General features: G+C 50.1%; 1 protein-coding gene across 1 annotated transcript in view; it reads right to left on the reverse strand.

Annotated features, from left to right (window-relative positions):
• The window catches only part of PLG (plasminogen), a 200331-nt gene that overhangs the window by 71279 nt on the left and 113214 nt on the right, over positions 1 to 15838 (reverse strand). The window contains exon 10 of the mRNA XM_073671410.1: positions 6313 to 6478. Coding sequence (XP_073527511.1) covers positions 6313 to 6478 — 166 coding nt within the window. The remainder of the gene's footprint in view (positions 1 to 6312; positions 6479 to 15838) is intronic.

Below are 15838 nucleotides of genomic sequence, written 5' to 3' on the forward strand. Positions count from 1 at the left end.
CACGTCATTTTTTTGGGGGGGGTCCCCCATTTTAATAGCTAGTAAAGGCTAGGTATTCAGCTGGGGGCTGATATTAGTAGCCGGGGAAGCTCCATGAGTATTACCCCCTTCCCAGGCTTCAAACATCTTCCCCAGCCGTCTGCTTAACCTCCGCTAGAGACTAAAATTATGGGGGATCCCACGCCATTTTTTTTTTTTAAAATAAATCCTTTATTTTAACACTAAATGACATTTGAGGAGTTAATAAAGATGCAGTCCCTAAATTATTATTTATTTTTTAATTAATTTTTCCCAAAAATTTTGACGTGGGCTTTGCCATATTTTTGTATGCCAGCCAGGTACAACATCCAGCTTCTATGAACGCGCCATTTTCCGGGGCGGCTGCGGACTGCAATTTGCAGCGGGGGGGGGGGGGGGCCCAGAAAGCTTGGGCCTCCCTGCGCTGCAGATTCCAGCCGCCAGCTGCCTAGTTGTACCTGGCTGGACACAAAAATAGGGAGAAGCCCCACGTATTTTTTTTTTTAATTATTTCATGAAATTCATTAAATAATAAAGAAAAAAAGGGCTTCCCTATATTGTTGTGTCCGGCCAGGTACAAATAGGCAGCTGGTGGTTGGGGGCAGCCCGTTCCTGCCTGCTGTACCTGACTGGACACAAATATAGTGCGAAGCCCCATGTCAATTTTTTTTTAATTATTTCAGGAAATTCATGAAATAATTAAAAAAAAATTGATGTGGGGCTTCGTCCTATATTTGTGTCCAGCCAGATACAGCAGGCAGGAACGGGCTGCCCCCAACCACCAGCTGCCTATTTGTACCTGGCCGGACACAACAATATAGGGAAGCCCTTTTTTAAAAAAATTATTTCATGAAATAATTAAAAAAAAATTGACGTGGAGCTTCGCACTATATTTGGGTCCAGCCAGATACAGCAGGCAGGAACGGGCTGCCCCCAACCACCAGCTGCCTATTTGTACCTGGCCGGACACAACAATATAGGGAAGCCCTTTTTTTCTTAATTATTTCATGAATTTCATGAAATAATTAAAAAAAAAAATACGTGGGGCTTCGCCCTATTTTTGTGTCCAGCCAGGTACAACTAGGCAGCTGGGGGCTGGAATCTGCAGCGCAGGGAGGCCCAGGCTTTCTGGGCCCCACCCGCTGCAAATTGCAGTCCGCAGCCGCCCCGGAAAATGGCGCGTTCATAGAAGCGCCATCTTCTGGCGCTGTACCCAACTCATCCAGGGCCCTGGTGCGGTGGCTCACTGGGTAATAAAGGGGTTAAGGCCAGCTTGGCATTATCAGCTGGCCCTAAGCCCGAAATTCATGGGGTCACGCCAATATTAGACATGACCACCATGAATTTCTAGTAAAGTATTTAAAAAAAACACAACACCCAGAATAAAGTCCTTTAATTGAAATAAAGACACAATTCTTTATTGTTCTAAATTAAACCATACTTACCCTCACGCCCATTCCAGCTGAAGCCAACGATCTCCTGCAATAAAAGAAAAATAATAAACCAACCTCATCCTTACCTTCCCATGGATCTCACGACAGCTTCAGCTCTGCTACATCGAGATGACAGGCTGGACCGCAGCAGAACGCTGCCATCCAGCCTGTCATCCCGCAGACACTGAGAAGCGCAGGCATGCTTGCGCTCCTCAGTGTCTCTCTGTGACGGCATAAAGATGAGCCGAGGTCATGTCCAATGAACTCGGCTCACCTCATGTACGTCACTGACAGCGTGGGAAAATTCTCCTGCACTCAGCGCTTCAGCGTGAGAATTCTCCCACGCTGTCAGTGACGTACATGAAGTGAGCTGAGTTCATTGGACATGAGCTCACCTCATGCAAGTCACTGACAGCGTGGGGAAATTCTCACGCTGAAGCGCTGAGTGCAGGATAATTTTCCCACGCTGTCAGTGACGTGCATGAGGTGAGGTCATGTCCAATGAACTCGGCTCACCTCATGCACGTCACTGACAGCGTGGGAAAATTCTCCTGCACTCAGCGCTTCAGCGTGAGAATTCTCCCACGCTGTCAGTTACGTGCATGAGGTGAGCCGAGTTCATTGTCGGCTCATCTGGATGCCGTCACAGAGAGACACTGAGGAGCGCAAGCATGCCTGCGCTTCTCAGTGTCTGCGGGATGACAGGCTGGATGGCAGCGTTCTGCTGCGGTCCAGCCTGTCATCTCAATGTAGCAGAGCTGGAGCCGTCGTGGGAACCATGGAAAGGTAAGGATGAGGTTGCTTTATTATTTTTCTTTTATTGCAGGAGATCGTTGGCTTCAGCTGGAATGGGCGTGACGGTAAGTATGGTTTAATTTAGAACAATAAAGAATTGTGTGTTTATTTCAATTAAAGGACTTTATTCTGGGTGTTTGTGTTTTTTTTTTTAACTTTCACTATGGGGTTAGTAATGGGGGTGTCTTATAGACGCCTCTCCATTACTAACCTGGGCTTGATGTCAGCTGGCATTATAAGCTGACATCAACCCCAGCCCTATTATCCCACTGCCACCGCTACAGGGCAGTGGGAAGAGCGAGGCTAAGTGCCAGAATTGGCGCATCCTATGGATGCGCCATTTCTGGGGCGGCTGACGGCTGGTGTTTCTAGCCTGGGAGGGGGCCAATATTCATGGCTCCCTTCCTGGGCTATTAATATCAGCCCCCAGCTGTCTGCCTAGCCTTTGCTAGCTATAAAAATAGGGGGGACCCCACGTCATTTTTTTGGGGGGGTCCCCCATTTTAATAGCTAGTAAGGGCTAGGTATTCAGCTGGGGGCTGATATTAGTAGCCTGGGAAGCTCCGTGGGTATTACCCCCTTCCCAGGCTTCAAACATCTGCCCCAGCTGTCTGCTTAACCTCCGCTAGAGACTAAAATTAAGGGGAACCCCGCGCCATTTTTCTTTTAAATAAATCCTTTATTTTAACACTAAATGACAAGTACAGTAATCAACACTGTCACTGTACTTCTTATATATGTGACTGACATGTTTCTATCTATCTAATCTATGTGTGATCCTCTATTCTTTCTATTCTAAATTGTCGGGTACCACTGCTGAATTGCCGGCCGGCTTTCTTAAAGAGACGGTGCATGAAAACACTATTATTTTTTTAAATAAATCCTTTACACTAAATGACAATTACAGTAAGCAACACTGTCACTGTACTTCATATATGTATGACTGACATGTTTCTATCTATCTAATCTATGTGCGAAGCTCTATTCTGTCTGTTATAAATTGTCGGGTACCGATGCTGAATTGCCGGCCGGCTTTCTTAAAGAGACGGTGCATGAAAACACTATTATTTTTTTAAATAAATCCTTTACACTAAATGACAAGTACAGTAAGCAACACTGTCACTGTACTTCATATATATGTGACTGACATGTTTCTATCTATCTAATCTATGTGTGAAGCTCTATTCTTTCTGTTGTAAATTGTCGGGTACCGGTGTATGCGCTGATGAATTGCCGGCTTTTCGCATAATACATTCTACATTATTCTTAGTTGTTTTACTTCATGTAGAATTAACCTACAAGGAAAGAAAGGGTTTATTTTCATTCCGATATTAGTGTCCCATTGACTTGCATTGGTTTCCGGTATCGGAATCGGCGATATCCGATACTTTTTGAGTATCGGTCCGATCCAATCCGATCCGATATTTCCTGATATCGGAAGGTATCGCTCAACACTAGTCATTATACCAGAATGGGGTCCAGGATATAAGGTCAGAATACCAGGAAGGGGCCCAGGACATTATAGAATGGGGGACATTATACCAGGATGGGGGACATTGTTACAGGAATTATTACAGTAAGGGACCTAGGACAGGGGATATTATACCAGTTAAAGGCCCAGGATGGGAGACATTATTATTGGAAGGGGCTCAGGATGGGGGACATTATAACAGGAAGGGGCCCATGAGGGGGGACATGATACCAGGAAGGGGCCAAAGGTGGGTGAAATTATAACAGGAAAAGGCCCAGAACAGGGGATATTATAACAGGATAGGACCTAGGATGAGAGACATTATTACAGGATGAGGGCCAGGATGGGGAACATTATTACAGAAAGAGGCCAGGACTGGGGACTTTATTTCAGAAAAGCCCCAGGATAGGGGGAATAATTACAGAAAGGGGCCATGAATGGATGACATTATTACAGAAAGGGGCCAGGACGGGGGGACATTATTACAGGAAGATGCCATCATGGGGACACTATTACCCATATGTCTTTATAGGATCTAGAATAGTGCAAACGCCCTTACATCTGGCCAACATGGAGGTGGGGGTCCAGGTCCAAATTTTGGATTGGAACCCATGGTACTCTAGTTAAGCCACTGAGCACAATGATTAATAAAAATGGGCAAAGTAAGAGAAAACTGAAGAGCATGTGCACACGCTATGTATTTGCTGCAGACATTTCCGCTGCACATACTAAAATGTTGTCAGGAAAAATGCAGCATAAAATATGTGCTTTTTTGCCTGGTGTTTGATGCATTTTTCCCACATTCATTAGAATATGTGACAAATGTGGCAAAAAGCTGAAATAATTGACATGCCACAGATATGAAACTACTTCAAATCTATAAGGGATATAATCTATAATATATATATAATTTTTTTTTGGGGGGTGGGGTATTTGTGAGGCATACCAACCATGCAGATCTCGCATTCTCACTCCTGCTGCTGCACGTTGCACTTTATTACAGTCTGCTGCCCTCTTCTGGTTATCTACAGACATTACATGTACATGTAATACAGACAATACATGTACATCCTAAGATGCTGCAGATTTCACCATATTAATTGTCACTATTATAATTCCTTTTTCATCATTCATTACAAGCTGCAGTGAGCGCAGCTGCAATCACTCCCTGCTGCTTTGACTGACGGAATGCACTGCAGCATATGTGTGCAGTGTATGTGTGCAATGCAATCTGTCGATCAAAGTGATTACAATCGCCCCTATGTCTGGAGGCGAGTGGCCACAGGGAGGATATACAGGTGCATCTCACAAAATTAGAATATCAACAAAAAGTTAATTTATTTCAGTTCTTCAATACAAAAAGTGAAACTCATATTATATAGAGTCATTACAAACAGAGTGATCTATTTCAAGTGTTTATTTCTGTAATGTTGATGATTATAGATTGCAGCCAATGAAAACACAAAAGTCATTATCTCAGTAAACTAGAATAATTAACTAAAAACACCTGCAAAGGCTTCCTAAGCATTTAAAAAGGCCCCTTAGTCTGTTTCAGTAGGCTCCACAATCATGGGGAAAACTGCTGACTTGATAGATGTCCAGAAGGCAGTCATTGACACACTCCACAAGGGCCCAGAGTTCAATTTTCATTTGGAAATCAAGGTCCCAGAGTCTGTAGGAAGAGTGGAGAGGCCACAATCCAAGCTGCTTGAGGTCTAGTGTGAAGTTTTCACAGTCAGTGATGGATGGGGTGCCATGTCATCTGCTGGTGTAGGTCCACTGTGTTTTATCAAGACCAAAGTCAGCGCAGCCGTCTGCCAGGAAATTTTAGAGCACTTTAAACTTCCCTCTGCCGACAAGCTTTTTGGAGATGGAAATTTCATTCTCCAGCAGGACTTGGCCCCTGTCCACACTGCCAAAAGTACCAATACCTGGTTTAAAAACAACAGTATCACTGTGCTTGATTTGCCAGCAAACTCACCTGATCTTAACCCCGTAGAGAATCTATGGGGTATTGTCAAGAGGAAGATGAGAGACACCAGACCCAACAATGCAGACGAGCTGAAGGCTACTATCATAACACCACAGCAGTGCCACAGGCTGATCGCCTCCATGCCACGCCGCATTGATGCCGTAATTGATGCAAAAGGAGCCCCGACCAAGTATTGAGAGCATTTACTGAACATACATTTCAGATTTTAAAATCATTTTTCAAGCTGTTTTATAAAGTATTCTAATTTACTGAGATAATGACTTTTTTGTTTTCATTGGCTGCAATCTATAATCATCAACATTAACAGAAATAAACACTTGAAATAGATCACTCTGTTTGTAATGACTCTATATAATATATGAGTTTCACTTTTTGTATTGAAGAACTGAAATAAATTAACTTTCTGATGATATTATAATTTTGTGAGATGCACCTGTAAGTCCACTATTTTCTCCCTATAGCCACTGAGGTTCCAGTGCGGTTGCCTAACATGATTTTAACACTATTTACCTGCGGAGTAACCCTATTTCTGTTGGTAAATAATGTTTCTGGTCATGGCAGGTTCACTTAAAATGTCATAGTCCAATGAAAACTTTACTCACCCATTTGGATATTTATCGGGAGTTTTTGTATGTTTATGAGGCACCATAGAGCTCCATTCCTGACATCTTTTACCTGAAATCGTCAGGTAGATTGTTCCTCTATAACTGTCACCATTTCCAGTGTAACAATCTGATACTGCAGCTGATGTGGTGGGTGCAGGTTTTTCTGTAAAATATAATGGTGAAAATGACTTTCATTAATACACAAGTAATTTACTTAAGTAATGCAATGATATGATAACCAGCCATTCAATACACTTAAATAGCAGCACACTGAAGTGAACACCATATTTTAGGAAGTATGCAAGAACTTTAGCATTAACGTATTGATGACCTATCCACCATCACCAGTATAGGATCGGTGGGGCCCCCCGCTCGGCTCCTAAACCAATCAGCTGGTATCTGCTGTTCTCAGCACCATATATTTTTTAGTGGCTGCTGCCGAGTACTGTAGTTTTTATCACATTCAAAATTATTTATTTATTTATAGCTATAGGTTCACTCAAGGCTTAACTACCAATTTGGCAATTCTGGCTAATGTAAGATGCTGATTTTTGCAGTGGGCCATTTGGGAGGCTGAAATTCATTCCACGCCTTCTGCCACTCCTCACCTGATATATCCATAAGAGTAAAGAATGTAAAGGATCCTTCCCTACTCCCCACTATCTCCTCTTCCTGACGCGCCCCTGGGCCTGTGTCGCGCTGCGTTGCGCACGCGGGAGCTTACCCGGAGCCGGATCTGTTTAGGGTTGTAGTCTCGTGGCGGTGACCCGGTCCGTGCCCAGGGAGTCAAACTGGACGGCAGTCTGTTAGCGGTAGAAAATGGTTGATGACTACGCCACCCGTTGAATGCAGCCAGGGGGCTGCTGCTGCAGGGCAGACCGTTGAGGCCGGTGGAAGGATGGTGCAGCGTGATAGTATAACCCCCAACGGGAGGGGTATGGCCTCAGGGCAGCCGACGTGGATGATGGGGGTAGCAGGAACCACTCAGAGACGGTATGGTAGCGTTCAGGGTCTTTACTGGTAACAACGATAGACCCTCCCGGAGTACTTGCTAGCGAACGGGGCCTGGTCAGTCCTTGAGCAGATGGGATCTCCCCTGGCCAGGCGTAGTTGTAGGCCTCCCAAGCTGACTGTACTCTTCTGGCTACCTTGCTAGAAGCTGATGTAAGTAGCCCACGTCCCTGAGTGTACCGTGTGGTGCTCACCCGTATGGCCGGTGACTCGGGGCCTTCTAATGGCTTCCGCTCCACGATGGCGGTGCTGGTCCCACGCGTGTGACCGGGCCTTCGGGCTTCTGGGCCAGGGGACCTGAAATCCCCTGCCTGACGGATTCTGCTGCTGGGTAGAAGTTAGTCCCCACAGCCTCGGACTCCGGGTCCGGTAAAGAATCTTCTTAGTCAGGGCGAGCTCTTTAGCTGCCAGCCCCTGACTCCTTGTGACTCTGCTGCTTCCTATGCTGCTCTTGTCTCTACTCTTCCTGGACTCACTAACCCTGCCTCAGCCCCGGGTTTATACAGGGGAAGTTCTTCCCCTCCCAAGGCTGGGCAGGAGGTGTGGCATGCACAGGATCCCTGACCAAAGGACCTCCCACCTGCTCTCAGACGTAATATCTCTATCACTGTGACAACCAGACCCCTGGGGTGTCACACTCCCCCCTAGTGAAATTTAGTACTCCGGGACTAAACACTTTTTAGAAAAATATAACAAGGTATATCAAAGAACAATAAAATACAATAAGGAAACACAATAAGATGGTCACGGATGTCCGCAACCGGGTGCAGTCTTTGAAGAAAAGCAAAGGTGTCCATTTCACCAACACAGGGAGACGTAACCAGGTAGGGGTCTGTCCTACCCCGAGTCCTTAACAGTCTCTAGTCCATCCTGGGTTACGCTCCAACTATATACAAAGGATTCCCGGTAAATCCACCGAAGACTCCTAAAAACAACTAGAAACACAAAATTACACACAAGCAACAATAAACAGGTAAACATTGTAAAACAACTTAAACATTTAGATCCTCCAACGTGCGGGTAACTGGCCTCTAGTGGCCCTAGTGGACCTACGGAGCTGACTGTCTGGCCCTGAACTACAGGGTGTAGGAGCTGTCAAGGGTAAACTGGGCAGCTGTCTACCGGCTCTTTGTCTCACTAGGGGTACGGCAGGCTCACTATAAGCAGAGGGTGGATTCTCCTGTTCCGCTTGGGTGGAGTCTTCTGCCTCCTGGACCGGCTGCTCTTCCAGCTCTACCCGTTGCTCCGTAGGTTCTTGGGATGATGGTTGGAGGAAGGTGAGTACGGGTACCACAACTGCACCATTTACTTGAGTCCAAGACCGAGGGAAGTCCCCGAGCACGGTACTAACCATATTTTCCCTTTCTTCCACGGGTCGATGGTCTTCCTGTTCCTCCTCAGGGTTCCTCAGTTGTTCGGGGCACTTCTTCAGGTGGTCCCGGGATACAATGGCTGTGGTTTCCCCTCCGTCTTTACTGATGGTACAGACCTTCGGGTTCTCGTGGCTTGAGGGCAGTACGGTGTACGGGTCCTTCTCCCACTGGTCGTCCAACTTGTGGAGCCGTCTCTTCCTCTTCAAGACCTGCTCTCCGGGTACCAGGGGAACAGCGGGAGCATACTGGTTGTAAGTCTTCTCTTGTCTTTCCCTAGCCTGACAGAGACTTCGCTCCACGCTCTCCTGTACTTTCCGGTACTGCTGCTGCCTCTCTGTGTCCCAGTCCGTTTCTGGTGAAGTGTCCTCGGGCGTCAGGACTCCCATTTCCAGGTCAACAGGTAACTTACCAGGTCTTGCCCTCATTAGGTAAGCCGGGGTACAGTTGGTGGAACCTACCGGGATGTGGTTGTATAGGTCCACCAGATCGGGCAACTTCTCAGGCCACAGACTGCGTTCTTCCAGGGGCAACGTTTTTAGAAGATCCATTACCACCTGGTTCATTTTCTCACAAAGTCCATTAGTTTGCGGATGGTAGGGTGTCGTCCTTATCTTCCGGCAGCCATACAGATTGCAGAATTCCTGGAAGACCTCCGCTTCAAAGGCAGGTCCCTGGTCCGTCAGCACTTGGTCCGGGTACCCGTGTGGACGGCAAAAGTGCTGCTGGAAGGCTCTAGCTGCTGTTCGAGCCGTTAAGTCCTTGACGGGGACGACAACCAGAAACCGGGAGTAATGATCCACGATGGTTAATGCGTAGACGTAGCCACTTCTGCTGGGGGTCAGTTTTACATGATCCAAGGCTACCAGTTCCAACGGTTGCCGGGTGACGATGGACTGCAGGGGAGTCTTCTGGCTGGCCCGGTCCTTCCTTCTCAGATTGCACGGGCCACAGTCTCTGCACCACTTCTCGATGGTTCCCCTCATGCCTACCCAGTGGAACCGCTCGCGCAGCAGGAACTCCAGCTTTTTCCACCCGAAGTGTCCAGCTCCGTCGTGGTATGCCTCCATCACCATGGCTGCGTCTCTTCGTGGCACCACTACTTGCCAGAGTAGTTCATGCGTCCTGGAGTTAACCATTCTGCGGCACAACTTCCCCTTGTAAAGGAACAGTCGACTCTTCTCTGCCCATAGTTGTTTGGCTTCCTCTGGAGCGTCTGATTCCAGGCTAGCCTCCGGGCGAGTCAGCATCTCCTTCACCAGTCGGACGGCAGGGTCGCTGTCTTGCGTTTCCGCCCAGTTGTAGTGAGGTAAGGGGTTCAACGTAGCAGCCTGCTTACTCCTTACCCGGTGGGAATACTGGATAGTCCCATGACGGTGGAACGCAGGGAGTTCAACTTCTTCCAGTCCCTCCGGATCTTCTCCTCCGTCCGGCAGGTTGGGCATCCTGGACAGGGCGTCCGCGTTGGTATTGGAGCGCCCTGCCCGGTATTTAATTGTGAACTCGTAGTTGGACAGACGGGCCATCCACCTCTGCTCCAGGGCACCGAGTCTTGCCGTGTCCAGGTGTGTCAGCGGGTTGTTATCCGTGTATACGGTGAACCGGGAAGAAGCGAGGTAATGCCTAAAGCGCTCGGTGACTGCCCATACCACGGCCAGGAACTCTAGCTTAAATGAGCTGTAATTTTCGGGGTTCCTTTCGGTGGGTCGCAGTTTTCGGCTGGCATAGGAGATTACTCGTTCTCTCCCCTGCTGAATCTGGGACAGTACGGCTCCTAGCCCGATGTTACTGGCGTCGGTGTAGAGGATGAAGGGCTGGCTATAGTCCGGGTACGCCAAGATTTCATCCCCCGTGAGGGCCATCTTCAGCTGGCGGAAGGACTCTTCTTCTAGCTTTTCCCATTTGAAGGGCGGCTCCTGGTTCTTGGCCTTCCGGGACTGGCCTATCAGGAGGTCCTGCATAGGTGCTGCCTTTTTGGTGAAACCGGGAATAAACCTTCGGTAGTAGCCTACCAACCCTAGGAACTGCCGCACTTCTTTTACGCTGGAGGGGCTTGGCCATCCCTTAATTGCGGTGATCTTATCGGGGTCGGGAGCCACTCCGTCAGCGCTCACCACGTGTCCCAGGTATTGCACCTTTGGTTTCAGGAGGTGACACTTGGAGGGTTTCACCTTTAGGCCGTAACTCGCCAGAGCTTCGAACACCTCCGCCAGGTGTTTCAGGTGGTCCTCATAAGTTTTGGAGTATACGATGACATCGTCCAGGTACAACAGGACCGTCTCGAAGTTTCTGTGGCCCAGACAGCACTCCATTAATCGTTGGAAGGTTCCTGGGGCGTTGCAGAGTCCGAACGGCATGCAGGTGAACTCGCTAAGTCCCATCGGGGTGGTGAATGCGGTCTTCTCCCGGTCCGCCTCTGCTACAGGAACCTGCCAGTACCCGCTAGTGAGATCCAAGGTAGAGAAGAAGTTAGCAGATCTTAAAGCAGCCAATGACTCCTCTATCCTTGGTAAGGGGTACGCATCCTTGTGTGTGATACGGTTGATTTTCCGGTAATCTACACACATCCTCATGGTGTTGTCTTTCTTTTTGACTAAAACTAGTGGGGCTGCCCAGGGGCTACAGCTATCCCGGATTACCCCAGCCTCCTTCATGTCTCTAAGCATCCCCTTGGCGTGTTGGTAATGTGCAGGGGGTACGGGTCGATACCTCTCTTTTATGGGAGGATGATCTCCCGTGGGGATGCGGTGTTCTACCCCCTTGACTCGCCCGAAGTCTAACGGGTGTTTACTAAACACTCTCTCATACTCTTGAACCACCCGATAGACTCCTTGTTTCTGGTGTGAGGGAGTGGAGTCAGTACCCAGATGTAGTTGCTGACACCAGTCCTCCATGTCTTTCTTAGAGCCGTTACCTTCCTCCGGGTGAGATGGAGGCAAGGGTTCCACAGATTGTATAGAATTTTGATTAGTGGTATATAATTTGGCTAGCGTGGCATACCGGGGCAGGTACACTTCCCTCTCCCCGATATTTATTATGCGAACGGGCACCCTCCCATGGCGTACATTGACCACCCCCCGTGCTGTCAAAATGGTGGGCCTACTGTCTGAGTAAACTGGTTCTACCATTGCCTGGTAATCTCTACCTCTCAGACCAATAGCTGCCCGGCACCAAATCATCATTTCACTTTTTGGGGGCATGGCAATAGGAAAAGGGTCACACATTCTTACGCTACCAATCTCACCGCCGGAGAGTTCCACTTGTTGCCGTTGCATCAGTGCCCGGATCTCTTTCTGGAGCACCCGCTGCTCGCCGGAGCTGGCATTCTTGGCAACCTGCTGTAAAAGGAAAATCACCTCTGCAAGACAATTTTCAATTACATTAGTTCCTAGAGTTATTTTTGGGTGACTCTCATGTTTGTCAATATCTACAATGATCAGTCCCTGTGCGGCCAGTTCGACTCTACCAATTTTGATGGTCACCTCTTTAAATCCGATCTGTGGCACGGGCTGACCATTGCTGGCGATGATACTCAAGTCGTCGTCAGGGTAGCGGGTAATATCCGAGTCATTCCAGTACTGCTTGAAGAGCACGTACGGGATGGTGGTGACCTGTGACCCGGTGTCCAGTAGGGCACTCATGGGAATGCCATCCAGTACCACAGGCAAGACTGGACGTCCTCCCACATATCTGTCGCGCCAGTTCGATGGGCCTGGTGATCTTTTTCCTGGGGGTTGGCCCTCTACCCCAGGTTGTGCCCGTTTAAAGAACAGTACCTTTCCATATGTCCGGGTTGATTGCAGCGGCGGCAGATGGGTCGTCCGTCCTCGCTGTATCGGTCACTGGGTCTTCCTCTGGCCGGTGGGGTCCTCCTTGGTCGACGCCACGGGATGTCCTCCGGTCCGGATGCCAGCTGGATCGTCCCTGGAGTGGAAACCCGTAAAGACTGCACAGTTCGGGTTAGCGCAGCAACGCTTTTAGCTAGCTCTTGGACCTGATGGTGTAGGTCTGGAGCCGGGTCATTGTCCAAAGCCTGCGCATCAGCTCCCACAGGCCCTGCTGACAAGGGCGCCGCCTCCTGGTAGTAAGTGGTAGTGGGGCGTCTGTGGGTCACAACGCCACCTGGTGCCGGTTCTCGGAGCACCCGGATGGCTCTGTCCTTGAACTGTGCAAATTCTAGATGAGGGTCCTGTAAGGCCATTGCCCGCAACTGGGTGCGGTGGGCATTGCAATATAAACCCTCTATAAATTGTTCGGTCAACAGCCTGTCCTCGTTTCCCACTCCATTAGGGTCGGTCTGCTTAATGGCCCTCAGGGCCTCTTGTAGGTTGAGTGCATAGTCCCTTATACTCTCATGCGCTCGCTGCTTGCACCCGTAGAATCTAAGTTTAATCTCGGCTGAGGTGCGGGTATCAAAGGTGTCCTTCAGCCGGGTTAGTATCCCTGCGACAGTCTTCCTCCCAGGTGGCCAGGATTTTACTTCCCTTTTGGCTGCCCCAGTTAGTTGGGCCACCAGGATGCTCACTTTTTGCTCTTCTGTGAGGGGGTACACCTGGAAGAGGCTATCCAGCTTTTCTCTAAAGTCATGCAGGGTATGTGACTCCCCTGAGTACTGGGGTAGCCAAGCTGCTCCCGGGATATAGGGCATGGTGAAGGGCATAACTGCAACAGCGGTAGTGCTGGCGGGGGTTGAGGCAGTGGAGCTCTCCTCCGTATCCGACATCTTCCTCCCCCCTAGTGGACCGTGGCCTACCTTGCGATGATCCTGTTCCGTAGGCCGCGGCTCCGCAGTGGATCGTCAGGGTTGAGGACCTTCCGTCGCGCTCCTGTGACGTCGGCGTCTGCTGGGCTCCTTCCAGGACCTTACGCAACGTCCGGACGTGAGGCGGGGCTTCAGTTCTCGCGCGCTTTCGGAGTCCACGCCCCTCTTCTTCCCGCGCGGCGTCCTCAAGATGGCGTCCAATGGCGGGAAAACTCCACGGATGGCGGGAAGAAGTCTGAAGATGGCGCCGGATGGCGGGAAACTTCACCGATGGCGGGAAGAAGGCTGAAGATGGCGCCGGATGGCGGGAATCTTCACCGATGGCGGGAATCTTCACCACTGGTAAGTTTGAACAGTCTTTGCTTTTCAGGCACGCAGTACCCGGTGGTTGCGGGCACGTGACCCTGCCGACTACGCCAAAGTTGACGCGCCCCTGGGCCTGTGTCGCGCTGCGTTGCGCACGCGGGAGCTTACCCGGAGCCGGATCTGTTTAGGGTTGTAGTCTCGTGGCGGTGACCCGGTCCGTGCCCAGGGAGTCAAACTGGACGGCAGTCTGTTAGCGGTAGAAAATGGTTGATGACTACGCCACCCGTTGAATGCAGCCAGGGGGCTGCTGCTGCAGGGCAGACCGCTGAGGCCGGTGGAAGGATGGTGCAGCGTGATAGTATAACCCCCAACGGGAGGGGTATGGCCTCAGGGCAGCCGACGTGGATGATGGGGGTAGCAGGAACCACTCAGAGACGGTATGGTAGCGTTCAGGGTCTTTACTGGTAACAACGATAGACCCTCCCGGAGTACTTGCTAGCGAACGGGGCCTGGTCAGTCCTTGAGCAGATGGGATCTCCCCTGGCCAGGCGTAGTTGTAGGCCTCCCAAGCTGACTGTACTCTTCTGGCTACCTTGCTAGAAGCTGATGTAAGTAGCCCACGTCCCTGAGTGTACCGTGTGGTGCTCACCCGTATGGCCGGTGACTCGGGGCCTTCTAATGGCTTCCGCTCCACGATGGCGGTGCTGGTCCCACGCGTGTGACCGGGCCTTCGGGCTTCTGGGCCAGGGGACCTGAAATCCCCTGCCTGACGGATTCTGCTGCTGGGTAGAAGTTAGTCCCCACAGCCTCGGACTCCGGGTCCGGTAAAGAATCTTCTTAGTCAGGGCGAGCTCTTTAGCTGCCAGCCCCTGACTCCTTGTGACTCTGCTGCTTCCTATGCTGCTCTTGTCTCTACTCTTCCTGGACTCACTAACCCTGCCTCAGCCCCGGGTTTATACAGGGGAAGTTCTTCCCCTCCCAAGGCTGGGCAGGAGGTGTGGCATGCACAGGATCCCTGACCAAAGGACCTCCCACCTGCTCTCAGACGTAATATCTCTATCACTGTGACAACCAGACCCCTGGGGTGTCACATTCCCACAATCACAAACAAGATTTCTCCCCTGCATCCCCCCTATTCTAGAACTCTCTACCCCAACATATCAGACTCTCGTCTACCTTGGAAACCTTCAAAAGGCACCTGAAGACCTACCTCTTCCGACAAGCCTACAACCTGCAGTAACTACCGCTCCACCATACCGCTGCATGAACAGCTCTACTCTCATCTACTGTATCTGTGGCGCCCCTGAGGGTTCAGTCGCCACAGAGGTACTGCACATCACCCAGGGGTGTGGTGTCTCCCTTCTCTCAGGTAAGGTGGGAGTGCTGCACGGAACCCCAAAACACCTGCATCCAACACTACACTGCTCCAGGCCGGCTGGAGGGGCAACATGCAGAGCGCAGCTGCTGAACCCTGACCCTGGCTGGAGTGGGGAAAAACCAAAGGTAGGGGGAACCAGTAGTGGGTGTGGGTGGAGGAAGTAGTTAGAGGGAGCACTTTAGTAGGAGTATAAATAGGGAAGCCATCTTAGGTTGGCAGTTCAGTTAAGTTCTAGGGAGCAGTTCAGAAGAGCAGCTCGGGACAGTTCAGAAGAACAGTCCGGGAGAAGAGTCTCATTAGGAGATCTGCTCCACAAGTAGGGCCAAGTCAGGAGGCCCAGAAGGGGAGCAGGGAGTAGGCTCCGTTCTAAGAAAGGATCCTAGGGGGTGCGGCACGTGCAGGACGGCACCCGTACGCCCTGCATCTGTCAGAAGACAGAGGGATCAAAGCCGAATTCTAGTCCGCTGAGGGTCAAGCAAGTCTGTGTAACTCCGACGGACAGGAGGGACTTCAGAGTACCCGAACAGGACTCAGAGTGGGCAGCGCAGGGCAGGAGGGAGAAGGACCTAGTGTGAAGACGGGAACACGAGAAAGTGGGGTTCTGCCAGGTATTCTCAAGCTGCCTGAGGAAGAATTGAACCCCTGCCCGGTGAACGCAGTGTGACGCGGGAGGCCTTTACCTGTACAGTGCACCTG

This window comes from Phyllobates terribilis, unplaced genomic scaffold (genome assembly GCF_046119375.1).
Source record: "Phyllobates terribilis strain yellow unplaced genomic scaffold, ASM4611937v1 Scaffold_3__8_contigs__length_932513732, whole genome shotgun sequence".
Taxonomy (NCBI): domain Eukaryota; kingdom Metazoa; phylum Chordata; class Amphibia; order Anura; family Dendrobatidae; genus Phyllobates; species Phyllobates terribilis.